The 26,332-nt window shown below is 51.1% G+C and overlaps 1 protein-coding gene and 1 long non-coding RNA gene across 18 annotated transcripts in view; one reads left to right on the forward strand and one right to left on the reverse strand.

Moving 5' to 3' along the window:
* The window catches only part of Plekha6 (pleckstrin homology domain containing A6), a 137,397-nt gene extending 113,561 nt beyond the window's left edge, over positions 1 to 23,836 (reverse strand). For 7 of the 17 annotated variants that reach the window (XM_005073357.4, XM_040739074.1, XM_040739073.1 and 4 more), the window contains exons 1-3: positions 23,721 to 23,834; positions 16,816 to 16,892; positions 13,205 to 13,262 (exon numbers count right to left, since the gene is read on the reverse strand). In XM_005073357.4, the coding sequence (XP_005073414.2) occupies positions 13,205 to 13,262; positions 16,816 to 16,892; positions 23,721 to 23,803 (218 nt within the window). In that variant the 5' untranslated portion in view covers positions 23,804 to 23,834. Of the gene's footprint in view, positions 1 to 5,274; positions 5,482 to 13,204; positions 13,263 to 16,815; positions 16,893 to 23,720 lie in introns of those variants that run through there. The other 10 variants (XR_005874373.1, XM_040739075.1, XM_013115862.3 and 7 more) reach the window with 6 other exon arrangements.
* Positions 23,405 to 25,343, forward strand: LOC121137144. Its single transcript, XR_005874374.1, has 3 exons — positions 23,405 to 23,582; positions 23,680 to 24,105; positions 24,994 to 25,343. It is a non-coding gene; the product is annotated as an uncharacterized LOC121137144 (long non-coding RNA).
* The last annotated feature ends 989 nt before the right edge of the window (positions 25,344 to 26,332 follow it).

A 26,332-nucleotide genomic window follows, 5' to 3' on the forward strand; every position in this document is an offset into this window, starting at 1 on the left:
AACCCAGCATGGCCACCAGGCTGCCTTGCATAGGAAGGTCAGGGGACCAACCAGGCTACTGAGCAGCTGCGATGTTAATGGCAGGATTGGCCCAGGGCTGTGAGGCCTACATGCCTGAGAGAATTAAGTTCCCACTGTCTGGGACCTCTGTTTCCCATGAAGCAGCCTCCTCCATCGAGGAGCATGAACCACACGCTAAAGCCTCCCTGGTTCAGTCACCTACACCTGATCAAGCCTGCTCCTGCCAGCCGACCTTTTTGTTTTGTTTTATTTTGTTCTGTCTCTATAGTCCTGGTTAGTTGCCCTGGAACTCACTGTGGAGACCACTGCCAGTCAACCAAATTACGTGTGTGTGTGTGTGTGTGTGTGTGTGTGTGAGAGAGAGAGAGAGAGAGAGAGAGAGAGAGAGAGAGAGAGAGAGATCTGTCTGTGTGTCTGTGTGTCTGTATGCAAGCACACATATACAGAGCTAGAAGACAACTTGCAGGAGCCAGTTCTCTCTGCCCACCACGTGAGTCCCGGGTATGGCACTGAGGTTCTAAAGCGGAAAGCAAACTCCTTCACTTGCTGGGCCATCTCACCAGCCACCCAAAACCTGTTCCCGAGTCACTGTCAACTCTCATTAGAAACAGTCTCTCACTGAGTAGCCACTGGATGCTGCTCTGCAGCCTAACTCAGGATCTCTCCAACTTCTCCCACTCGTAGAACACCCAGGAGTCAACAATGTACACGAAATCTATGTGTCCCTACATGCACATGCTGTCTCTCCATGAAACATGGCAGTGACACAGACACACTAACCCTTCTATTTTTACCACGCTGGTCATGTCCCAGCTGCCTTGTGTAAAGTCTTGTTTCTTTTCTGGCTTTTTGAGACAGGGTTTCTCTGTGTAGCCTTGGGTGTCCTAGGACTCACTTTGTAAACCAGGCTGCCCTCAAACTCAGAGATCTTCCTGTCTCCGCCTCCCAAGTGCTGGGATTAAAGGCATGTGCCACCACTGCCTGTGGTGTAAAGTTTCTTGATTGATCCACACAAGCATGTTGTCTCACTTTACTGACAGAAAACTTAGAAAAGTCAAGGAACTTGGTCAAGGTCACAGAGCTAAGATGATCCCGAAGCTATGTCTGGGAAAATCTTTTCCTGTCAGTATTACCTAACACAGTGGTTTTCAACCCTCCTAATGCTGTGACCTTTTAATACAGTTTCTCATGCTGTGGTGACCCCCGACCATAAAATTATTTCGTTGCTACTACTTTATAACTATAATTTTCTACTATTATGAATCATAATGTAAGTATCTGATATACAGGATATCTGATATTCGACCTCTATGAGAGTCACCACCCACATGTTGAGAACCACTGACCTAACAGGAAAGTCTTCCTGGGCCATGCTATGGAATATATCTATTTTATTTAGAACAATCATTTGCCTACCTGCTTGCTCTCTTATTAGATTGTGAATCATAAGATTTTTTTATTTTTACAATATTGTAGGACCCTGTCTCGGAGAGAAACATTTTTGCAACCTAGGCCCCTGTAGGACACAGTGGATAACTCTCACCTTAGGGAAGGTCAGAGGGATGGGACTAAGAGGGAGCCTGCACTCCGAGCCTCGCCTGCGATTCTAGCAAGTCTCTGAACACTGCACCGTGCTCCCATCCATAAGCCACCAAACAGCTTGTGTCCCCACTACTGTCCTTTCAGATCTGCAGGGAGGTAGCCCCAGGTTCAGGTGAGGCACACAGGCTGACTGCAATCCTCAGATACCTACTGATGTTCCTGGTGGCCCAGGAAACACACAAAATCAAGAAAACAGCCTCAACCCCTGAGCCAAGTTAACAGGCTAATTGCAAGCATTTGACTAATTAGAAGCAAATTGGCATTTGCCATTAAAGACACATGATCTTCTCAGGTAATGATGAGTCAGACGGAGTGAGCAGTGCCTTCAGTGCTAAGGCAAGGCCTCTAACTTGGAGATCCACCTGCCTCTGCCTCCCATGTGCTGGTTCTAGGACAAGCGCCACCACAGCCAGCTACAAATGCATTCTTACACAAAACTACTAGGAATTTAAGCCTTTTGTTTTTGGTTTGGTTTTTTTGTTTGTTTTGCTGGGTTTTTTTTTGTTGTTGTTGTTGTTGTTGTTTTTCAAGACAGGATTTCTCTGTATTGCTTTAGAGCCTGTCCTGGAACTCAATCTGTAAACCAGGCTGGCCTCAAACAGAGATCTGCCTGCCTCTGTCTCCCGAGTGCTGGGATTAAAGGAGTGCGCCATCAAGGCACGGCGGAATTTAAGTCTTTTGAATATGGAATTTAGTAAACTTTATCCAAATATTTTAAACATACAGCAATTTTATTTTTAGAAATGAAATCCAAGGGGAAAATACCATTGATACGTGTAATGATAGGAAATGTGTATTTCATTGTGTAGTTGTTTACAAAAGGTGAAAATTTTGAAATAGCTATTTTAACATAAAAGAGGAAAATTGGAACAAATATGTAATGAAATACTAGGAAACTAAAATTGTAAAAAAAAATAGCATGAAAAATGCTTATATGACCATAATATACAACTGGCTCAAAATTTGAATAGTTCAGGAATATTAGAACATACTTTTAATCCCAGCATTGGATGTCTGAGTTTGAGGACAGCCTGGTTTATATAGCAAGTTCCAGGCCAGCCAGGCTTACAGTGAGACCCTGTCTCAAAACAACGCAACCAACAAGACAAAAACATGTTTTATGGCATATATATGTTGTCATAACAAATCTACTCATATGTTTGTGAATGAATTCTAAAAAGATGCATCACCCACAGTGTTTGAATCTCTTTCCATGTTTCTATGTTTAATAACTATTTTAATGCAAAGTAGAATTTTTGAAATATAAGCCATCATATCAATTCTATGTCTTCAAGTTTATCCTACCGAGAAAATCATCCTAAATGCTAGGGGAGCATGGGAGGACCCTTATAAACAAAAAAAAATGTACATATTGTGTTTATTTGTAAAAGGAAAATAAAGCTGACAGCCTAAAATGTTCGAAAATGGCTATGTAAAATACACTGCACCCACATGCAGACTATAAACAGCGTTTTCAAAACCAACACATTTCTTTAATTCCATATGAAAGAGAAGCCTGCATGTTTTGTGAACCTCGAAGCACCAGAACCAAAGGGTGGAATTCAGGGTCTGACTCAGACACGGGAATGTTTCCACCATACAAGAAGCTGAGTCTGGGTCCCTGGGATTTCCCCAGGCTGTCCGAGGGCTCAGAGGGGCTTGGAGAGAGGCAAGTAGAGGCAGGTTCTGAGTGAGTCTAAAAAGCACCAGTGCACATCCAACAAGAGTCTACCTGAAGTGGTCACAACTTCCCTACTCCCTACACACTCCCAGAAGTCTGGTTCCGAGAGCACTTTAACTAGAGAAACATTCACGTCTGCCCAGCCAGCTACGTCAGCCTCCTGCTCCGGCCTTGTCCAGAAGGTCAAGCTCTCACTAGCCTGGCCACTTTCCTCCTGCCCTGCACCATCAAATGGACTGCTGGGCAGACAGCGAGGAAGCGGGCGCATTAACCACAGCCTGCCCAGCTCCCAACCCTGTCTGGAGTGCTGCAGTCCAGGTCAGTCCTCGGAGCTGAGCGCGCCTCTGTAGAGCCCACCCTTGGCCTAAATGAGGGGGGTGTGTGACAGCAGCTCTCCCAGGGCAGGCGCAGGGCTCCTCGATTTCCTCAGTAATTACTTCATTTGCACCGAGCAGGAAGACTCCAACTCAATCATCCAGGCAGACACACTAAATGTAATTATCTATGTAATGCGTCCTGCACCATAGCCTTCCTGTGAAAAAAAGGAAAAGCAGCCGAATCGGGGGGAGGGAGGCCCCTTTGTCTCCAGCCCACGCAGCACGCCACCAGGATTAATTACACACGGTGCTAACACGTTTATCACCTCGCCACCCGATGGGGAACCAAAGGCTTTTAATAATTCATATCTGCGACCCAGCACTCTGCGCGGCTGTGTGGAGACACAGAACCCTGCTCCTTTCTGCAAGGAAAGCTCGGCGTTTGTACAGGTGCCAGGGCTGCTCTTGCCACCGCTCTGGGAGGACTACCGCCCTGCCCTCCTCTGCCTCCGGTCGCCGGCCGAGACTCTGTGACAGGGGCCCACCCCTCTCCGAGGGCAGGATGTACTACTCGGCTCTTGCCCAGGCTAAAACGCAGCTGCCCAGGGGTGGAGGCTGCAGCTGGACAGTTGCAGCCGCTGAAACCTCCCTACTTCCACAGGGCTCAGAGGCCGGGGGTTGGGGACCAAGGCGGCACCTGCAGTGCCCTGCAGCCATCTGGACAGGGGCTCCAGAAGAGGCGTGCCAGTCAGGGCTCCGCCCACGCATGCTGTAGACCGGTGCCTGAGTGCGCCACTGGAAGATGCCAGATGGAGAGCGAGAGGTCTAGAGGGACTTGGGAAGAGCTGCCCAGTCCTGAAGGCCACCACCTCTTGGGACACTCACTGGGACACTTCTCTGCCCTCCCTCCCCGCTACTCTCCTTCCACTCTGCTCTAGCCAACCTCTCCCTGCATCCAGAGTCTCCCATCTCTCCCTCTCCCTGCCAGACTGGCCTGCAGTCTCAAAGGGCATCTCCCAGTAGCCGCTTCTCCCTCCTCCTTTTCCCCCTTCCCTCGCCCCTCCCCCTCCCTTACCCACCGCTGGCCACTTTATCCCCAGACTCCTCACACAATAGCCCAGTCCCAGGGCTCTAAACAGCGGCAGCTTGCTTTCCCATTACCAGCACTGCTTGTTCCTTCACTCTCATCACTCCCCGGCCCACTTACCCTTCAGCAGCTACCGCAGATGCCCCCTAAGAGCCCAAGAGCCTCTGACCCCTCCCACTGAAGGAGAGCTCCAACCGACCTGAACCTGACCCCTGAACTCTTCCATCTCTCCTTCCTTTAGGTTAGAGGTAGGGTGGGGCTGGACCTTGGAGGTTGGCAGCCCCAAAGCTGCCCCCTCCCAGGGACGCAATTCAAATGTAATCAATTCTGACAGTGTCGGCCCTTCTTGGGGATTCGGAAGGGGGTGAAGTCACAGAAAGGCTATAATTAGCATTCTCAGCATCCATGATCCCCAAGTAAGGCTGCCAAGGCTGAGGAGGAAGGAGGCAGTTCACTGCAGTGCACGCAGCCCTGGCCTGTGCGGCCAGCATCGGCTGCCAGCCCTGCCCCAACCCAGCCTTCTTCCTCCCACCTCCTAGATCTGATGCACCTATAAACGGACTCACCGGCTGGGCCTCGGAGGTGTGATCCCGCGCTGAGAGCGCTAACTGCGATTCCGGAGGCACCCCTCCCCCAGCTCGGGCCAGCTGGGGTCGTCCTCTCCCGCCCCTGGGGACCCCTTCGGAAGAGCGGGGCACTGGATCTAATCTGATCTAATCAGTCATTCTTCCCGCTGGCAGGTCCCTGGCTCCGGGGAGAGGATGCTGTTGTGGTTACTGCAGGATCCAGCACCTTGCCCAGGCAGAAGCAGCTGGGCATGCTCCATCAGCTCCCGTGGGGATTTCAGGACCACGTGACTCTCCCTCCCCAAGCTGTCACTTAGGATCAGGAGTAAATAGTCCCCGGAAAGGTTTAACTCCATCCACACCAGTGACAAGCTGCTAAACACCCTAGCAACCCTCCCCACACAGAAGAAGGGGTTGGTGGGCGCAGCCTTCCTGGCTTCCCACAGCCAGAACAAGGCTGCCCCCCAGAGGGCATCTGGGCCTGCTTATGAGTAAGCAGCATTTTCAGAGTCTAACCATGGGAGACTGCAGAAAGCTAGACATTTTTGCCCGTGGGCTTGGCACTATGGTGGGACCTTATGTATCCAGCCTGTCTAGGGGTGGCCTTTCAGTTCTGTGACGATCCCCATATAGAGGGACCGTCTCCGGGTATCAGGAGGACTTTGCTAGAATCCTGATACTTCCATATCCCCAACTCAATGAATTTTTTAAAGAAAGAACACTGGGAGAGACCTGGGACCCATTTATAAAACACCAAGATCTGCTAGTCTTCAGCCCAGACTGGTCTCTGGTGACCTTGGATGAGGATGCTAGCCCCGCCCCAGCACCTGTGTTCTGCTCAATGATGGGCAGAGGCAGGGAGCTTTAAACAATAAGGCTATAACCCCATTTCTGCTGTCGGTGGCCTTCCCATCTCTCCCCTCTCCTACACCTCAGTTTCCTTCCTTTCACATCTCTCTGGAAAAGCTGATTCTCTCTCTATGACAATGGACAATATGCAATGGGATCCTTGATCATAATAACAAGAATCAGAAATGCCCTTAACTTCCAGGGTTTACGTCTCAGCTGAAGACCATACTACTGAAAATACTTCTCTTTTTTTTTGTTTTGTTTTGTTTTCAAGACAGGGTTTCTCTGTGTATTTTATTTATTTACTTATTTATTTTGGTCCTGGAACTAACTCCCTCTGTAGACTAGGTTGGCCTCAAACTCACAGAAATCCGCCTGCCTCTTGCCTCCTGAGTGTTGGGATTAAAAGTGTACACCACCACTCCCAGCCCCTAAGGTCACTTCTGAACATAGAAATATTCCAAGAAGCAGGGATTAAATGGGGAGTCTCTGTAAGGCCCCGCTCACATGATAATTCTATCATTATTTGTTAATGGATTGCCTTGATTGAAAAATAAAAAGCAGCTTGGGCTGAAGATGTTGGCTCAGTTGGTTGAGTGCTCGTCTAGGACACATGGAAGACAAGCCCTGGGTTCCAAGTGAGTACCCCATAAAATGTGGTATAGGCAATGATTAGAAGCTTAAGCTATCCTTGGCTACTTAATGAGTTCAAGGCCAGCCTTGGCTACATGAGACCTTGTCTCAAAAGAAAAAAATGAATAAAGCAAAAGAGTAACCTCTCCCCACTCAAATCTGAATGACTCTCACCACAGTGTGTAAGCATCCATGTGTAAGCATCCCTGTGCTAAGCATCATTTTTGCCACCTGGAGTACTTTTCTTACGAAAAGAATCTGTTTTAGAAGGCACTAGAGAACACCTCCCTCCCAGCACCCAGGAAGACATAGATTAGGGCATTGGAGATACAGGGGAGATTTGATGGGATGAAGTCAGGAGCCTGGGGAGGTACCTAAGAGACAATCCTTCTCATCCCCTCAGCTAGATGAGCTGCCAGGCTGGTCCTCAATGACTCAGGGAAAGCCTCTTAGCTAAAGGGGCAGGGAAGTTGTGAGTAAGGGCCCAGTGCCAGGCCCAACTCACCTACCCAGCTCTCCAGGACTTGGCAAGGATGCCTGGTACAGGTGGGGCCGAGTTGGCTTCTAGGCAGCCAGAAATGAGGGTCTCTTAGGGAGTCTCGGGACTTGAGAAGTTGATGGAACAAAGTAGGGTTGGGAAAGAGAGATCCTGGTGTGCAAGAGGGGAATGGAAGGGGAAAAGGACCCCAGCCCACATGCTGCACAATCCTCAGGCAACTGGAGAGGGCAGCCAACAGACAGGCCTGCTGGGCGGGTTTCCTCTTTGGCAGACAGAGGGCTGAGCTCCAGACAAAGCTCTGGTTCCCCTGGAAGCCTGAGCCAGAAGGGTGGCTGCTTCTAGGGGACACGGAGGCTCCAGGGGGTATGAGAAGCCAAATGGATGACTATGCTGGGCACGGTGCCTTCTGCTGGGGAGCAAATGGGAGATGTACAAGGGCTTACAGGGCTGGCAGGATGGAGGAGGTAGAGCTGAGGAAGCAAGTATTCTTTGCCAAGTCTAAATCTTTCCTGTTAGCCCAGCTGAGAAGCAAACTGCTTCCTGGGAAAGGCTGAGGAGGAGGCCTGAAGGAGGAGGATCCCCCAAAAAGGACCTCTGTGCTCCCTGCTCCCGCCTTTCTGCTCAGGAAAGCTCACCTCGCTCTTCACAGCCCTTCAAAGACCATCCCTGCCTGGTCCTGGTGGTCACTAAACTGATGGACTAACTGCCCCTCAGTGCCCACCTTTCACCCAGAGGCCTTGCCCGCCCTGGCCTCCTTCACCCAGACCCCATCACCTGGGAATCGGGGAGGAGGCCTGAGGATGAGGATGTCCGCCAGACAACTCATGCTCCAGACTAGCCAACCCCACCCCTGACTAATGCAGTGCCTTTGCACTGGGCACTTGACTGCTGGGCCTCAGTTTTCCTCATCTGTAAATGAGGTTTGTCTGCACCTCAGATCATCCCTTGTCTTCTCTGCTTATCTGTCTTGCTCTTTCCTGTCCTGAGTGACATTTGCCTTTCTTGGGACAGACCTGATAGGGCCACTATACCAGAACCGCTGTCCTGTGGCTTCTCTCTTCCATCCTGTTCGAAGGACAGCAGAACAGTTCTTGGTGGCTCCACCTTGGGGCCTTGAGTGTCTCCTCTAGGGACCCACAGGCTGAGGGTCTGCTGGATGACTGGTGGCCTGCACAGCCTCTAGGAAACCACACAGCTCATCATTCAGCTCTTGAACCCCTGTGGACAGAGCCCTGACTTCTGCATGTCTGCCTCCCCGCAATCCCTGGGATGACCCGGGCAGCACCTGGATGTACCAGAGGTTCACTTGGCGCCTTCCTGTAGGAAGTACTGAGACCAGACTAGGAAGGAGTGCTAGGGCTGGGTGGGGCTCCCTGGGTGGAGGACCAGCAGCAGCAAAGGTTATCAGGGTGCGGTCCTGTAGGCCACCTCTCTGCCATGGCGTCTGTCCTGACAACTCTGGAGGGAGAGGCACTTTTGAAGACAGAAGGGGCCTGATCCACAGTAGGCTGCTAGTGAAGGAAGCAGGAGATGGGGGCCAAAGTTTCCATTGGCTAGGGATTGCTTTACACAGTCAGTTCAGAAGTCCACCAGACCCACGGTGACAGTAAGGGAGGGTCAAGATACCCCCAAGTTCCTGGCAAGTGATACAATGGGTCACCACCCAACAAATCCTTTTGAAGGCCTGGTCTGTGGACCATGAGTGCTCTGCTACCCTCTTGTGGATTAGTGTGGTAGTGCATGCAGGCCCACAATGAGCTCTAGCTTTTTTTCTTCTCACATCCCCTCCATACTTGGCAAATGACAAAACCACAGCACACTGGAGCAACACATCAGTAGCAGGTGCCGGGAGACCTACCTCCCAAATACCGCGAAGGGACCGGCTTAATGAGATATAGTTATCATATTCATTAAAAACCCAGCCCAGAGAATATTAGTATTTGCTCCTTGAAATGCCACTTCCCATGCTGGAAGAAACATCTCACCAAATTGTCTGAACATCTGACTTCCCTTAAATTACTTCTTGAGATCCATGTGTATAGCCTTCATAGTTTCTACTTCACCCCCAACCAAAGTCAGAAGTCGTGGTGAGAATTGATTGTACAGGGAAAATAAGATGCTTGGGAGTATTCATTCATTGGTGTGCTCATTCGGTGAGGGGCATGAAGCCCCAGGCACCAAGGGTGCTGAGGGCAGCTGCGTCATCACGCAAGCACACCGCAGTGAAACCACCCGCAGTGTCCCTTTCCAGGTCAATCCCTGTGAAGTGCCTACAGCTCAGTTTTCCTATTATCTACTAAAACAGAGATGACACACCCTTCCTTACCAAAGGGTTAAATGAGATAATGTAGGAAAGCCCTGAGCTCTGGGAGTGGCTACTGCTGTCACAGGCTGTGGACAATTTCATTATAATACACAATAAGATAATATCGTCTCTCTCGAGGCTGCGTAGGCATCCCTGTGCTACCCCTGCCCCTTGAGGAGTCTCGTGGTTCTCAAGATGGTCCCAGAACATCAGCTCCTCACCAGCTGGGAGCCTGTTCAACTTGAGAAGTCAAATTGAGTGAGGAACTCCGGGCGAGGTCAGCGATCTGGATTTTAAAAACTCTGCAGTGACTTGGGTACACGCGGGGACAGACTTGCTGACGGAGGAGAACTGACATTTGTGGAGATAAACAGCTGGGATCCACATGGGCTTCCCCGCATGGGAGAGAACATAGGAAGGACAAGGAGGCTGGTCTTCACACAGAGGAAGCAATAATGCACAGGGCTTCCTCAGGCGCAAAGGAGGAGTATCAGGAGGGAGTCCCAGAGACTTGGTATCCCAGAGAAAGTGACTAGGAAGCAGGTCTGAGAGGGTCAGAGCTGAACCTGTCAGGAAGGCCTGTACAGGCTGGAAAGTGGAATCTAGGCCTTATCCTGTAAGCAACGGAAATATGGAAGGCTTTTAGTGGAGAATGACATGAGCACCTTATATTGGGGGAGGAGGGACTCTTGCAGTATCCTGATCCTGGACAAGAAGATCAGGGGAGAAGCTACTAGGAAGGTCTAGGTACGGATGACCTCAGGCTGTGGTCTCAGGGATGCTGGGAACTAGGCAGCTTATGAGACAGGAGTGATAGCCCTGTGGGGAGGACAGGGAAGGGAAGGTGAGGCTCTCTGCTGTGGTGGTCTGCCTGTCAGAGGCATGCAGACGTCAAGGTGGACGCTTCACCCGGTCACTAGCATCCATATACCCAAAGAGTCTGGGATGTTATGGTAAAGGTTCCACCCAAGTCCCCCTCCCCCACCTGCCTCCAAACCCTGCTGCATCTCAGAAAGTCCGACAAATGATAACCCCTTCCCCCAGAGATGCTCAAGACCACTCCTACAGGGTATTTAAACTAATTCGGTTTGATTTGGTCTGATTTGGATTGCTGTACCGGCGGAGAGGCTTATCGGGGTATAGAAACTTTTCAGCAGAGAAAACAATTCATGTTAGCACACCGAGTGGAGGGGATCTGGAGGAGGTTACAGAGTGGTATCTGCAGCAGTAATTAATTGTGTTCTTATTTACATCCCATTTTTTCCACCTACCCACCCATTTCAGTAAATACTGGGTTCCTGTACAGGAGTGGAAAGACGCTAGGGTAATGGAAAACAAAATGAGTAGACACTTTCCTCAAAGACTACTCAGCAATAGAATACTACCAAAAGGTAAACACACTGACACGGGGTTTGGTGTGCTGTGCCTGGTGTGGGTTCCGGCCCCAGGGCCACAAAAGAACCAACTGACAAGTAGGAGCCAGATGCCTGGGTGGGGAGGAAGAGGACGTGCTCCAGGCACAGGGAACAGCACAGGCAAAGGGGGCCCTGCAGTGGTTTGGGTTTGGTATGAGGAAGGGGATGACAGGCGACCATCAGCACAGGACAGTCTCGGGACAGAAGGGCAGGTCACCCCATCCTAGGTGGTAGATTTTTTAGATTTCTTTTTATTACCTTAATCATGTGTCTGTGTGTGAGTATGGGCACATGAGTGAGTGCAGGTCCCACAGAAGTTCCCTGGAGCTAGAGTTACAGGCAGTTGTGAGTGTCTGATGTGGGTGCCAGGAATTCATCTCGGGTCCTCTGGAAGAGCAGTATGTGCTCTTAACTGCTGAACCATCCCTCCACCTCTAGGTGGTAAATTTGAAGGATGAATGAGATGAAACATGAGTTAAAAAAAAAACCCAGTAACTAAATGCTCACCAAAAAATAGTAAGACGATGCTCACAAGAATGAGAAATACAGAAAGTGTTTATGTGAAACAAGGACTGGGTATGCCCTTACAGAGGGCTTAGCTGTGGAGTCGTGTGACAACGGAGCAGTTTCCAAAAAGGCCTTTTTTCCTTAAAAATATAGTTAATACTGCGGGGCAGGATGGGGCACACATTTAATCCCCATATGTAGCAGGCAGAGGCCTGTGGGACTCTGTGAGGTCAAGGCCAGCCTAACCTATGTAGCAAGTTCCAAACCATTCAGGGCTAAATAATGAGATCCTGTCTCAAAAAAGGGGTGCAGAGGTTGAGGAGAGATGGCTCAGCAGTTAGGAGCACTGACTGATCTTCCACGGGACCCAGGTTTGATTCCCAGCAACCACATGGTGGCTCACAGTAATCTGTAACTCCAGTACTGGGGACTTATCCTGTCCTGGGAGGTGTGGCCTCTGGTAGCACTGCACACATGTGATACACAGACACACATGCAAGCAAAACAGCCATACACAAGTAAATAAATAACATATATCTGGTTAGTAATCAGGCTGATGTCATGCTTCCTGGATCTGAGACAGGGACTTAAAAAAAAATGACACCTACTTGTCCTTAGGGGTGAACTTTTTAAAATTGTTGTTGTTGTTGTTATTATTATTAGGAGGAGGTTGCTGTTGTTATTATTATTATTATTATTATTATTAGGAGGAGGACTGAACCTCACAAATGCTAAACAACTGTCCCCCCTTGAACTGAGCCCTATCTCCACCATGTTTTCACTTAGGTCTCCCTAAGTTACCCAGGCTGGCCTAGAACTCAGTATGTAGTCTAGGTTGGCCTTTAATTTGGGACCTGCCTGCCTGTCTCCTGAGCAGCCAGGATTTACAGGCTAGCATCAGTAGGCCCTGATTGGGATGAGGACTTCAAAGGAGGCCTTCCTCTCTAGAAGGCACTTTCCTCTCTATCTCTGGCAGAGACAGTAAGTACCCCAGCGCCAGGGTAGTAGGCATCAGGACTCCTCGGTGGCTACGGAATATAGGGGCGGTTCAGGCAAGAAGCCCACAGACTTGGGCACAGAGTTTCACTTCTGGCAGGAAGCTAGAACTGAGCTTTCTGGGAGATGGAGAGAGATAGACACAGAGTTCCAGAAGAAGATAATGAGTTCAAGTATATGGCTGTGGACCTCCAAAAGCAGAGTCTCATCCTCTGCCTGCCTGTCTCTAGCCAGGCAGCTTCTCAAGGCCTCCCCTCAGTCACCCGGAGTCAAGACTCACTGCCCACACGACCTGGCCAATCTCTTAGAAGAAAGAGAACAAACACCCTATAACCCAAGGGCCACTTGGCCCCCATCCAAGAGAACAAGTGCAGCTTGGGCCTAGCTTGCCACTCCATACGCCGTCTCTTTCTCCTCAATGCTTGCCTAGTACATCTATGACAGTCTCCCCACACACGGATGAGCCGTCATTCTGAGGTTCAGCCCAGCCCAGCACTCCATGGACCCTACCCCAGAAACCTTTCCGTAACTGACGCTACTAGTCACACTTAGGCCAGATGACACATGTGTTATCTATTTGGTGCTTCTCTGGGCCACCACAGACCCAGTGTCTGAACCTAAGGTGATGAACCAGACCCTTTAGCCACTTCCCCTCCCTAGGAGGCATCTGTGACTAGGACAAAAGCCAGACCAAAGGTGAGGTGGAAAAGGAAATGATCTACTCACTTGATGAAGTATACAGCTCCTTCTGGGGTTGAATCCGTCTCCCAGCCCTTAGGCAAACCTTCAAGGAAACAAAATCACAAATTGAGAAGACGCCCTGGAAGCAGGTACTCTTCTCTATCTGGGACCTGGAATGGCAGGAAAACTCCAGCGTCCAGGTAACCACTGGAGCGTTTGCAATTTTTTTTGCCCATTATTTCTAGCATCCGATGAGGATGAGAGATGAGGAGAAAGATGACTGTGGAAGGATGGGTCCTCTGGCAGTGAGCACAAATGAACCACCGTTTGATGCTATTTCTCATCTGCCCCACAAACTTCTTCTGATTATCTACACTGGGCCAGTTCCAGAGCCAGACCCTGAGACACAGCAGGGAAGCCACAGATCCTTGTCCTGTAAGGTCCTCTGACCACCTCCTCACAGAGACCAAAGCTGGTGCCAAGGGTAGGTGGCTCACCCAGGACTCAAAAGTCCTTAGCACTCAAGGTCTAATTGGGGCCCAAGTCTCTGAATCCCAGGCCAGTGTTAAGACTCCCAAACTGCTGCTTTGCCACAAGGCACTGGGGACCTGGGAAAGATGTCCCAGAAAACAGAGACTGGCTTTTGAATTTCAATGGCATCTCTGGAGAAAAAAAAAAAGTATCCACAAAAAAGCTCCAAGAGGTCATTGGCAGAATCTCAGAGTGGCAAGGGTTGATTCACTGAGGAAGTCGACCTAGGCCTGGAGGCACCATGGACACCGTTTTCAGAAAGCCTGGTTAGGTCCCAGCTTAGGGTTACTACTGCTGCAGTGAAACACCATGGGCTGGCTGGGCCTTGCCATTGCTAGCCTATTTCCTCCCAAGAGGCCCCCTGTCATCCACACCCCACTTCACATCTCAGTGCCCCGTGGAGAGGAAAGGGTTTATTCAGCTTCTACTTCCAAACCACTGCTCATCACCAAAAGAAGTGAGGGCAGGTCCTCAGGGCAGGAACCTGGAAGCTGATGCAGGAGCTGATTCAGAGGACATGGAAAGGTACTGCTTACTGCCTTGCCCATTATGGCTTTCTTATAGGACCCTGGACCACCAGCCCAGGGATGGCACCACCCACAATGGGCTGAACACTCTGACATCAGTCACTAATTAAGAAAATGCCCTACAGGCTTGCCTACAGCCTGATCTTCTAGAGACATTTTCGTAATTGAGGCTTCCTCCTCTCCAATGACTCTAGCATGAGTCAGGTTGACACAAAACTAGCCAGCATACCTGCTCACTCCACCAAAACAGAGATTCCCCCATGCCACAGGAGAGAACGAGAGAGAATCTACAGCAGCCAGGTCTGGGGAAGATCAGTCCTGCAGGGAGCAGGAGCCGCCTGGCTGACATATTGGAAAACAGGAGTGGGCTCTCGGCACTCATTGCTTCTCTTTCGGTCAGCCCAAACATCTGCCTCGAGTAGGAGGTTACAAGACACAGCCACCCTCTGTTAGTCTGGGTCTCCCATCCTCTTACCACCTGCTTCGGGTTACACACACACAGAGCAGAGCCTGAGTTCGGAGAGTGGCTGGCCTGGCTTTGACCTGTCATTTTAGTCTAAGATTCCATGTGTCCATCATTGTTTCAGCAGAACAAGGCAGTGGAGCTCAGCTCCTGGCCCCCCAGGAATTGGCCCAGAGGGATTCCATGCCATCTCAGCAACTACCACTCAAAGGAGTACCCCTTCCCACACACGTGTGGTACCCCCACGAGTGTATCTAACGCACCGTAGGCAAGGCACTGGGTGTCAGACCAAGAGGGAAACTGAGACCCAGACAGGTTAATCAACTTGCTTAAAGTCACACAGGAAGTGTCTGCCACCTCCAAAGCCTACACTCTTGCCTCTGTGTAGCTCCATAAATGCTACTTGTTTTTCCTCTGTCCCCGTGGGAGGACGCTCCCATTCAGAAGGGTGTGGGTTGGCAGCCTCCCCACGTAGAGGGATCCCCATTGGGTCAGAATCATAAATAATCCGGCCACTGTGATGTGCTGGGAAAGAGGCCAGGGTGGTTTCTGTCCTCTGCCTTTTCTAGCAACTTCCCTCCACACTGCCCTCTCTGCCTGGGCAACACCAAGGGCGCTTATGTTCCTGTCCAGGCGGAGTGCCCACTCAGGCAGCTGCCCTCCCAGCAAGCTTCAGGGGCACCTTAACTCCTTCCCAGCCTTGGATAACCAGTCAGCTGCAACCAACACCGAAAGAGCACTCTTCAGAACATTCTAAGTCCTACCTAGGGCAATGCTGCTCCAACTGGAGCAGCCCAGTGGGCTTTCACCGGCACAACCAGTCAGCAGAAGAAACCAGCTGCGACATGGTGGCAGGGGGCCTCACTTCAGTTAAGTTGGACACGGGACAGTGGCAACCGCAACACACACACACAGAGACACACAGACACACACACACAGACACACACACACACACATGCACACACACAGACACACACACACACAGAGACACACACACAGACACACACACACACACACACACACACTGCCACTTCTTGTGGTGGCCAGCTTTTTTGCACGGCACTTGCTACCACCTTGAAAAGTTCATAATCCTCTCAAATTTACACAGATGCGGAAATCAAATCCCCGAGGAGCCAAGCAACTAATGGAAGGAGAGCTGCCACCAGAACCAGGGCTCTGCCCTGTGAATGTGCTTTCACCACGACCCCACTTCATTTACTAGCCAGCTGGCCTGGAGCCAAATACGTCTTCTCTGTCCTTCATTTTCCTCCCCTAAAATGCAAAAATTGAACTCCATGGCCCCTTCAGCTCTGAGCCCTGAATCCAGCCCAGATCTAAATGAAGTAGGCTCTGGGCAAGCCTAACCCAGAGGGTACAGCAGAGCTAGTCCTGCTCTGTGAGTGACCACGGCTGGTGTCTGGCCGGGTACAGGCTGCAAAGGGTCAGGAGACTTTCTCACAATACTGCCCATGGCCCTCTCCCTCCTGACCTCTCACCCTAGACGAAGGCCTTTCCTTCCCTTGCAGCCCTCCAGGCCTCTGATTCCCAGGATCTTTCCCCCAGTAACCCCAACTGAAATATTTCTGTGGCTATTTCTTGTATGTCGTTGGGCTGTACACATCCCACCTTTCCCACTAGCCTGCCAGATCGAAGAGGGCAAGAAGGAGACCAGCCTTGGCCTCTTTTTCCCTAACTAATGAAGTTCCACCAACCACCAAGGACTATTTGCATTTAAATTGATTAAAATTACTTCCAGTCCATGTAGACTAACCACATTCCCATTGCTCGCTAGCACACATGGCTAAGGGCAGCTCTATTAAGTAGTACAGGTGGGAAACAGTCCAACTTAGCATGCAGTACAGGGGCTGGGGTTTGCCCAGGCCAGGAACCTCAGGATAGAGGCAACCTTTGGGTTGATCTGTCCTCTAAGATCTGTCCCTGATACTAATAGTAGAAATGTACCCCTTAGAGGTATTCTGCACTATTCCCCAGGGGCCGTCCAGAGTCTAGGATGAGTCTACCCATGGCAAAGGAATAGTTAAAGCAGGTCTGGGGCCAAGGGTTCCTGTGACCGTCTCAGACTGTTGTCTCCTCCTCGTTAACTGCAAAGGTTACAACTACAGGTGACTCCTTACCTGGGCTGGAGGAGTATCCGCTCTGGATGGGTGAGTCCGTACCAGGGTGCACCCAGCTGGTTGACTTCTCCTCATCACTATGGAAGAAGCAACAAGGAAGGTCAGGTTCACAGAAGACTTCCGGGAGCAGAGCTCTCACCTCCTGAGATGGCCACGCCCACCCAGCTATGCTGTGCATTTGTTTGTATCTGCAAAGCCAACCCTGAAGCTTCAGAGGTGAGCGACATCTAATCCCTGGCTTGGAAGAATCCACTAGTCCAGCAGGAACACAGACACACAGTGTCCCAGACAATGTGACACAGAAAAACTGTGTCACAGACACACTGTGTCCCAGACAATGTGACATAGACACACTGTGATGATGCAGACATTGTGATGATGTAGACACACTGTGATGATGTAGATACACTGTGACGAAGATACACTGTGACACAGACACACTGTGATAATGCAGATACACTGTGACACAGACACACTGTGTGATGCAGACACACTGTGATGATGTAGACACTGTGATGATGTAGACACTGTGATGACGCAGACACACTGTGATGACGCAGACACACTGTGTGATGTAGACACACTGTGTGATGCAGACACACTGTGTGATGTAGACACTGTGATGATGCAGACACACTGTGATGACGCAGACACACTGTGATGACGCAGACACACTGTGTGATGTAGACACACTGTGTGATGTAGACACACTGTGTGATGCAGACACACTGTGATGATGTAGACACTGTGATGACGTAGACACACTGTGATGACGCAGACACACTGTGATGACGCAGACACACTGTGATGACGCAGACACACTGTGATGACGCAGACACACTGTGATGACGTAGACACACTGTGATGACGCAGACACACTGTGATTATGCAGACACACTGTGATGACGCAGACACACTGTGATGACGTAGACATACTGTGATGACGTAGACACACTGTGATGATGCAGACACACTGTGTGATGCAGACACACTGTGTGATGCAGACACACTGTGTGATGCAGACACACTGTGTGATGTAGACACTGTGATGATGTAGACACACTGTGATTATGCAGACACACTGTGATGACACAGACACACTGTGATGATGTAGACATACTGTGATGATGTAGACACACTGTGTGATGCAGACACACTGTGATGGAGTACAAACTGTAGGCTGCTGGTGCACAGCTACCACAATGGACAGAAGGCCCTGGCCCTGATCCAATTCACTGACATAGTATGACCGTGAGGACCTCTAACAAGCAGTTCCTCAGGTGGCTGCAAGGTGGTCACTCTGAAGAGTCCTACATGGCAGCATCACTATACATTTTCAAGCACAGCATTCTCTCCAGGGAAAAATCTGACAAAGTTGGGTATGGTGGTGCATGCCTTTAACCCCAGCACTTGGAAGACAGAAGCGGCCAGCATGATCTACATATCAAGTTCCAGGTCAGCCAGAGCTACACAGCATTTTGAAATGCTATTTCAAAAAACTAAAAAAGGATAGAGGACAGATATATAGTAGAGGGCTTGCCTCGAATGCATAAGACCCTGGGTTCCACTCCCAGTATCAAAAAGGGGAAAAAAAGACAGATTGTGAATCTGAACTTCAGAGACGTTATGTAACTTGCCCAGGTCACACCAGAAAATGACAAAGCCAGGATTCAGAGGTCTGCCCATTCTCCAATCCCATTATGTTTCTAGTGTCTTACACCCGGTGAGGTGGGCTCCCCAACAATGTCTATCTGAGGGCAAAGGAGATCATAGATTTTCCTCTAACCCCACCACCCAAGGGACACTAATTCTTCCAGATGTGCCCCAACATGAAGGTCCTGCCTGTCTGTCTTGGCCATTTAAGGGTGGACAAGGGGGGGGGCAGGCACTTCCAGATGTCCCAGGCTCTAGGATGGGGCTTGAGATTAGACCCCACTCAGTGTCTCAGGAACAACTGGCATGCGTAAGAGCCACAAAGAAAGAGTCTACTCAACTTTTATTATAGTGAGACTTACAAGAAACTGCACGCGTGTATAAACTAATGTTCTGGCAAATGTGAAGAACACCCTGAAGGCTGCCACCAAATCAAGATAATGAACCCCCAACTCTTCGTGCCCCCCCCCGTCTCCCATCCTCCCAGCCCTGTCTACCCCCCAGGTCTTCCATTCTTCCCCCTCCCCAGCAATGCCCATCTGCCTTACACATACCTCAGCGAGTGTCTGGTTTACACAGAAGGAATCATACAAGCCAGACTTCGCTATCTTAACCTCCTTCCCGCGTCCCTCCTCTCTTCCACACTGTAGCATTAGTAATTCATGATTGGCCCTCAGCAGCATTTCGTGAAGGGTGTGCCACCCACCCCCATGCGATGGACATACAGAAGGCCCTCTGCTGGGGCCAGTACGAGCTAAGCTGCGGTGAACATATGTGGGAAGTGAAGGGACATGTGTCCTTTGTCTTTTTCTTTTGACTTCATTTTGTCTTGTTTTGTTTTTCAAGGCAGGGTTTTTCTGTGTAATAACCCCAGCTATCCTGAAACTTCCTTTGTAGACCAGGCTGGCCTGGAACTCACAGAGATCTGCCTGCATCCCAAGTGCTGGGATTAAAGGCGACTTTATTAATTTTTCTCTGAAGCTGGACGCCCGCTATACAGAGAGACTTTCCAACTAACCCACCCCTCTGCCAAGCACAGAAAAAACAAAGTCACAATTCTAGTGGCCTCTTGAACTCTGAAGCCACCGGGAGCTGTAGGAGATGGCCTCTAATAGCGGGGCCTTGGGTCTGGGGTTGGTGCTGGCTAGAAGCCAGAGAAGAAGGCCAGGAATGCAAATGGCTGGAGGGAGCCAGTGTCCTCAGCCTCTTACGCTGCTGGAACCCATCCCTCCTCTCACACAGTGGCTCTCCCCCAGACTTCCCCTCCATCCACCTCACCTGAATGCTGTGGATAGCCCCATCACAGGATGGCCTTTCCACCACAGCCTTCAGCTCCCTGTTTATCCCCTGCCTCCTCCCCTTGTCAGCCTGACCCAGAAGGAGGCCGCTCCAGATTGCCTGGCCTTAGCACTGATGGGGAAACAGACCCGAGAGGGCTGGTGTCACTAAAAGTCCAATCTTCGGGTAGGATTGTGCCCTTCATCGGGGTATCGGTGGGTGACCACTCTAGTCTCCTCCACTGGCCTTGAGCGCCTGTCTGCTCTCCTTCACCCATACTACACTGCACTCTCTACTGCCGGTAACTGAAGAAAGGGTCACCAGGTTCTCCACGTTTCTACGCTACCTGCAAGCACACTCAGTTCCCCGCCTGTTCTTTCCATCTGGCCTCTGCACTGGAGAAGTGAGCCTTCTCTCCCCTGAGGCTAGCACTCTCCTTCGGCTACCTCCCTTCCCTTGCCCATCTTCTAAAGCCTCTGGCTACTGAGAGCCCCCGCTGAATCATGAACAACTACTCCCTGCAGCACACAGCACTTTCCCTCCACGGCTGTCTGTGTCTCATATGGTACACTTCCCCATCTCCGTCTCAGTGACACCTCCCTCTCCTCCAACTTCCTCTCTGCACCCTCCTTCTCAATCCAGCATCCCCCCCAGCAAGTCTCTCCTGCTTGCTGGCATCCTGCCCACCCACCCCCATTATTCTGGACTCTGTTCCCAGCCTCCCCTGAAACCACTTTCCACTATGGACAGCCCTCCCACACTCCTAAGACTAGGCCACTTCCTAACCTTTGACTCTTTTGGCTTTTCTGCTATATTGACCAATCCTTCCTAATTCCTTCTCAAGTTCCCCGTGTCTTCTTTCTTCTCTAACCCTGGTACTGCTCACCTCAGACCCCCACCCCCACCCCGTTCTCACTCCCAAACTGGCCTGTCTCTCCCTGTTCTCTCCTTAAATACTGATGCGGCCTGGCTATCTTCCTGTCACCTCGCTCATACTCTGGGAGGTCCCCTCTGCAAGACAACTCCTAGAGGACCCTCTTTAGACCCAGCTTCTCTCAAATGCCAGATAATGTACCCAACCCTATGGGTGGCACACAGGGACCTCAACTTCAACATTTCACCGTTGAACTTATGCCCCACTCCCCACACACACACAAGCTGGGCTCCTTGTCTCTTAGTCTTGATCTCCACCAAACTCAAGCGAGACATTGTGAGGTGCCTCTTCCCTTCCCCACATTCAGCCACGGGACACTCGTAATCTCCCGAGAGATGTTCCTCTGCTCCCTCCCCTTTCCTCCCCTTTCTCCCTGCTTTAGTTCATGCACCTGCAGCTGCCTCAGACTTCCAGCTTTCACAGCAGCTTCCTAACCATGCTCTACTCTGGAGTGCACAGGCACACACACACACACCACATACACACCACATACACACCACACACACACACATACACACACCCCACACACACATACACCACACACACACACACACACACACACCCCACACACATACACACACCACATACACACACACACTCAGACCAGCCCTCACAGCAGCCAGAGGGATCCTACTGGATGCAGATCCTACGGGTGTCCAGCCCTGGGGTGAATCGCCTGAGGCTCTCTGTCTCTTGCAGAATAGACTCATGACCCTTGTTGCTCATGCTGCCTGCTTCTGCTTTTCTGTCTTACTTTCTCTACAACCCCCCACCTCCATCTCCACTGTGACCCAAGAGTCTAGTACCTTTGCCTAGAGCCCACTCTGCCTTTCTTAGGAGGCCTGACTCTGCCCAAGGCCACTTTACTCTTCCCTTCCCCTTTAGCCACAGTCCAGCACTGATCCCTGGATAGCCTCCCCAGTCTCCCTTCAAGGTCTTGGTTTTTTTCCCCAATGGGTCCCATGGGCAGCATCACACAAGTCACTGCCACCTGGGATATATCATGTTATTCCTAGATTTCTCCCACCACCTTAAAGGCAAAGCATATAGCTTATTGTTTTTATTTTTGTGTTGCTGGAAAAAGTGAATGTTCCATGTGAGGCTGTGGAATGAAAAGGAAAGGCTAAGAGGAAACTGGGGAGCAAACTCAGTCACCATATTGGGAGCTCTTGGGATTTCAGGCCATCGGGCTGTGTGTGCTCAGAATAGGAACCAGTGGGAGTGGGGTGGGTAAGTTAGTGAGGGTGGGAGGGTTTGGGGGGATGACTCAGGGATCAGTCTTTTTTGTTTGTTGAGTTTTGCCTCTCTCTCTCTCTCTCTCTCTCTCTCTCTCTCTCTCTCTCTCTCTCTCTCTCTCTCTCTCGGTTTTTCGAGATGGGGTTTCTCTGTGTAGTTTTGGAGCCTATCCTGGCACTCGCTCTGTAGACCAGGTTGGCCTCAAACTCACAGAGATCTGCCTGCCTCTGCCTCCCAAGTGCTGAGATTAAATGCATGCGCTACCAACACCCGGCTGTTTTTTTGTTTTTGTGTTTGTTTGTTTACAAGACAGGGTTTCTCTGTATTGTTTTGGAGGCTGTCCGTCCAGCCTGGCCTGGAACTCACAGAGATCCGCCTGCCTCTGCCTCCCGAGTGCTGGGATTAAAGGCGTGCACTACCAATGCCCAGCTTGTTTTTTGTCTTTTTAAGGCAGAGTCTTGCTATGTAATCTTGGCTGGCCTGGGACTCAGAGACCGCCTCGCTTCTGTCACTGAAGTACTGGGATTGAAGGTGTGTGCTGCCACACACAGCCTGGGATGAGTCTTTTCAGTAAATTCGCTGGATGATTTCTTATTTTAGTTCATTTTTGGTTTTTTATTTTTGAGGTCTCTACCTCAAACTCTTAGGTCAAGTGACCCCCCTGCCTCAGCCTCCTTAGTAACTAGGGCCATAGGCACACTCCACCACACTTCACCCAGAGGGATTTTTATGGATTTTGAAGGCTCAAACCATTGTGGGAAGGGACTCTCTTTTTAATCCTAGAGACATTCTGTTATTTAGGCTCCTAACCTAGGGCCAAGACCGTCAGTGAAATTACTGCTAAGATAATACAGATCATGGTCAGTTATGGTAAGTAGTGGTGATAATGGCTGAAGAAAGTGCTAAGCAAGTGTGGAAACAGAAACCCAAACAACACCCATGCCAAAGAGAAGGTGGGCTCAAGCTGTCGCTGTGTCATGCCTGACTAGTGGTCCTGTCTCAGACATACACTGTGCATCTCTCCAGACCTTAGGTCCTGTGATAACAACGCAAGCCCCCCCCCCCCCCGTCCTCTTCAGCTCTGATGTTCTCTGAGTGACCATCTTGAAGAAGAAGCTTGTCAATTGTGGGACCAGTCCAAACTGCTCTGCTATATACACTTGCTACATCATTGGGAGATTTCTTTCCTGGCAATGAATGGCTGTAAGAGAAGCCAGCCAAAAAGGGGCCAAACAGGGCCACTTTGCTATAATGAGATTATGCCACAGCCATTTGGTTTATGAAATTAATAGAACGGTGCTAATTTATCACTGAGAGCAGCAAAGAATGCTCCAAGCATCGGCTTCTCCTCCCTCCTGACCACAGACCCAGGGAAGCAGCAGGCAGGGGGAGGAGCTGCGGTGCTGAGGGCTGGAGCCTTGCAGTGAGCAGGTGGCAGGGGCAGGGGCTCCTAATACGTTGTCATTTTGCCCAAGTCTGGAGGAAACAAGTCGCCTGTCCTCCTTTCAGCCTAAGAACTGAAGGAACTTGCTGCGGGGTGCTGCGGTCGGGAAAGAGGCTCAAGGCCGCCCCGCCTGCCCTGCCTCTCTGGCTCAGGGAAGGGAGCCTGTGAGCCTCAGCTGGACTTTGACCCACTGAGGAAAAGGCGGGAGTCACATTCAAACAGGTATCTTGGTAAACTTATTAGTCAGCCACCCCTCCCTACACTCCCCCCAGCCTGACCGGCCCCCCGCCCCCAGCCTTGCCATCTTTCAACTTTAAAGAAAAAGTCGAAACCGGGGAGGTGAGAAAGAGCACCACATACTTGATGAAGAAGATTCTCCCGCCGCGATCCACTCCGTAGGTCCATCGGCCTGGCAGGTCCAGCCAGTCGATCTCATCGGCCATCTCGGTGTCCCCGCAGCCCCTCTGGCTCTCCGCGCCCGCCCCCCGCGCCAGGCTGGCGCCCCCCACTTTCTGCGCCTCCTAGAGGCGGCGATGGGGGAGGGGGTCCGGTGTGGTCCGGGCGCACCTCCCGGTCCCCCGGGCCGTGACTCTGGCCTCCCGCGGAAGGCGAGCTGGCCGCCAGCCGGGGACGGGCGGGCACTTAACCCTGGCGGAGCCCGGCCCGAGACACCTCCTGCCTCCTCTGCGCCCCGGAGCTCCGCTTCGGACAAGCTCCTGAAGTTCAGTGCCGGGCAATTAGCGTGGTGAGTAATTAAGAGGCTCCTGCCGCCGCGGCTGCTAACGGGCAGCGCCGGCCTCCGTCCGCTCCCGCCAGCCGGCGCGGCGGGGAGAGGCTCCCCCGGAGCCCGCAGGTTGCGCCGAGGTGCGACCCGGTTCGCCGCTCCGAGCCTGCACTTGAACCGCGGGGTTGGAGGCGGGGCCTGGCCGCGCCGCCGAGGACACTTCACAGCCCCGGGATGCGCCCGCGGCCCCGCGCGGCCAGGGAAGCAGGCGCCGAGGGCGAGCCTGGAGTCACGCACGGCGCAAAAAGGGGAAGTGATAACAACACCACTTAGGTTGGTGGGAGGTTAGTGCAGGAACAAAGGTCGAACGCGGGAAGGGTGGCGCGGCCGAGTGCAGTCCGGGATCTAGGAGGCCCTTAGAGCCAAGGTGCCTAACCTAACTAGTCCAGCTATTCCTCACCTTTCCTGCCCGACACCTTCTCCAAGAAGCCTGCCATGACTGCAGAGGTTTCTCAGACTCCGACCGCCTTGTGGTCCCTCCAACTCATTCTTCCCACCATGCACCAGAAAAAGGAGACAAGGAAAATAAAGGGATATTGCGTGTGTGAACCGAATGCAGGTTTTCAACATTTGAGCTGACTAATAAAATATAATGCTGTTGGAGCCCATAGTTCCTCTGCCTCCGGGGGCAACGCCAGAGAAACATCCAGCTTTCCAACCTACTCAAAACCTGTTCCAACGACTCCATTTTAGTGCCCACTGTTCCAATCACACTCCAGACCCAAGGAATTACTAGTCAGACTCTGGGAGAACTGATGGTCCTTAAGGGAAGAGATGTGTGGAATGACAGGTGACAGGTTGAGCGGACACCGTGATCTAAGAGATCTGATCCCCATTCTATTCTCGTAGGTGATACATCCATCTCCTCAGTGCCACTTCTTGCTGGAGACCACAACGGACTCCACCCCAGGTTTATATGGTCATTCTCTGCATGTGCCTTATAAACACGCTAGAGTGGTATTATTCATCACAGCGCAGTGGAATGACTGATTTACTCATCCGTCTCCTTGACTCAGCTGTGTACAGTCCAAAGGGAGGCTTCCATCTTACTTTAAAGCCATAGCACTTGGCTGGGGCTAGCAGCCGCATAGTGCTTGAACGCTGCCTGGTACGCTCGTGGCTGTGAGCTACTCCTAATTCCAATCATAATCCTGTACTTTTGAATGGAATTTACACAGTAAATAAAACACTGAGCAACAGTAAGTTGTGTCAGTGGAGATCCTTTTGGAAGACAGAACAGCCGGGGACCCTTCCTGTATCTGAGCTGCCTAACCCAGAAGAACCAGCTTCGAGAAAGCCTCTGGGGCCATCTGGGCCAATCCTCTTGTCTTAAATTTGGGAAACTGAGGCAGAGAGAGGGAAAGGGCTGGTCACGAGGCTAAGAAGGGCCTGCCCATCAGTGTCCCAGACCTGAGCTCTTTCCATTACATCATTCTGCCTCCAACAGTGGAAAGGAACTCTGCCAGCATTCACAGGCTGGCTCTAACTGCCCAGTCTGTGTCAAGTCCGTTTTCCAAGTGAATAAAGAAGCAGAAACCAGCAATAGCCAACCTGCTTGCCGCCTTAGTCCCTGTATACAGCTGACAGAAAAGGCTATGTTTGGTGGTAAATTGGGCCACATCTAAGAAGCAGAGAGAACACAGGTTGAGTTGGGGAAGGTAAGGGTCAGGGAACAGACTTCTTCCTGGGCCTTATGAAACACCTGTAAGACTCATCCTGTTGATAAAGCACAGCCACCTGCCCAGCCCCTGATATCCAAGGATCTAAACTGCCAGGAATCCTGCCAAGACGCTTTAAGGGAAAATACCAGCCACCAGCATACTCCCTGTCCAACCTGAGCAACCAGTAGGGGCGGCTGCCTGGCCGCATGTGGGTGGAAATGGAAATGGGGACAAAACGAGACCTATTTGAAACATGTGGAGTCCCACTGCCTTCTCCGGGGAGAGGGGCCTCAAGCTCACCTCCTCATAAGGGTGTTTCCCCCGTGGTGTGTGTGTGTGTGTGTGTGTGTGTGTGTGTGTGTGTGTGTGTGTGTGTGTACAAAGTGAGCCTGTGCAGAGGTCAGAGGAGGAACTTAGGTGTCCTGTTTTATCATCACCTCTGCCTTATTCCCTTGGGACAGGATCTTTCACTGAACAGGCTCTCTTTGAACCTGGGGGCTGGGCTGAAGGCCCAGTAATCCTCCTGT

Source organism: Mesocricetus auratus, unplaced genomic scaffold (genome assembly GCF_017639785.1).
Source record: "Mesocricetus auratus isolate SY011 unplaced genomic scaffold, BCM_Maur_2.0 Super-Scaffold_100676, whole genome shotgun sequence".
Classification (NCBI taxonomy): domain Eukaryota; kingdom Metazoa; phylum Chordata; class Mammalia; order Rodentia; family Cricetidae; genus Mesocricetus; species Mesocricetus auratus.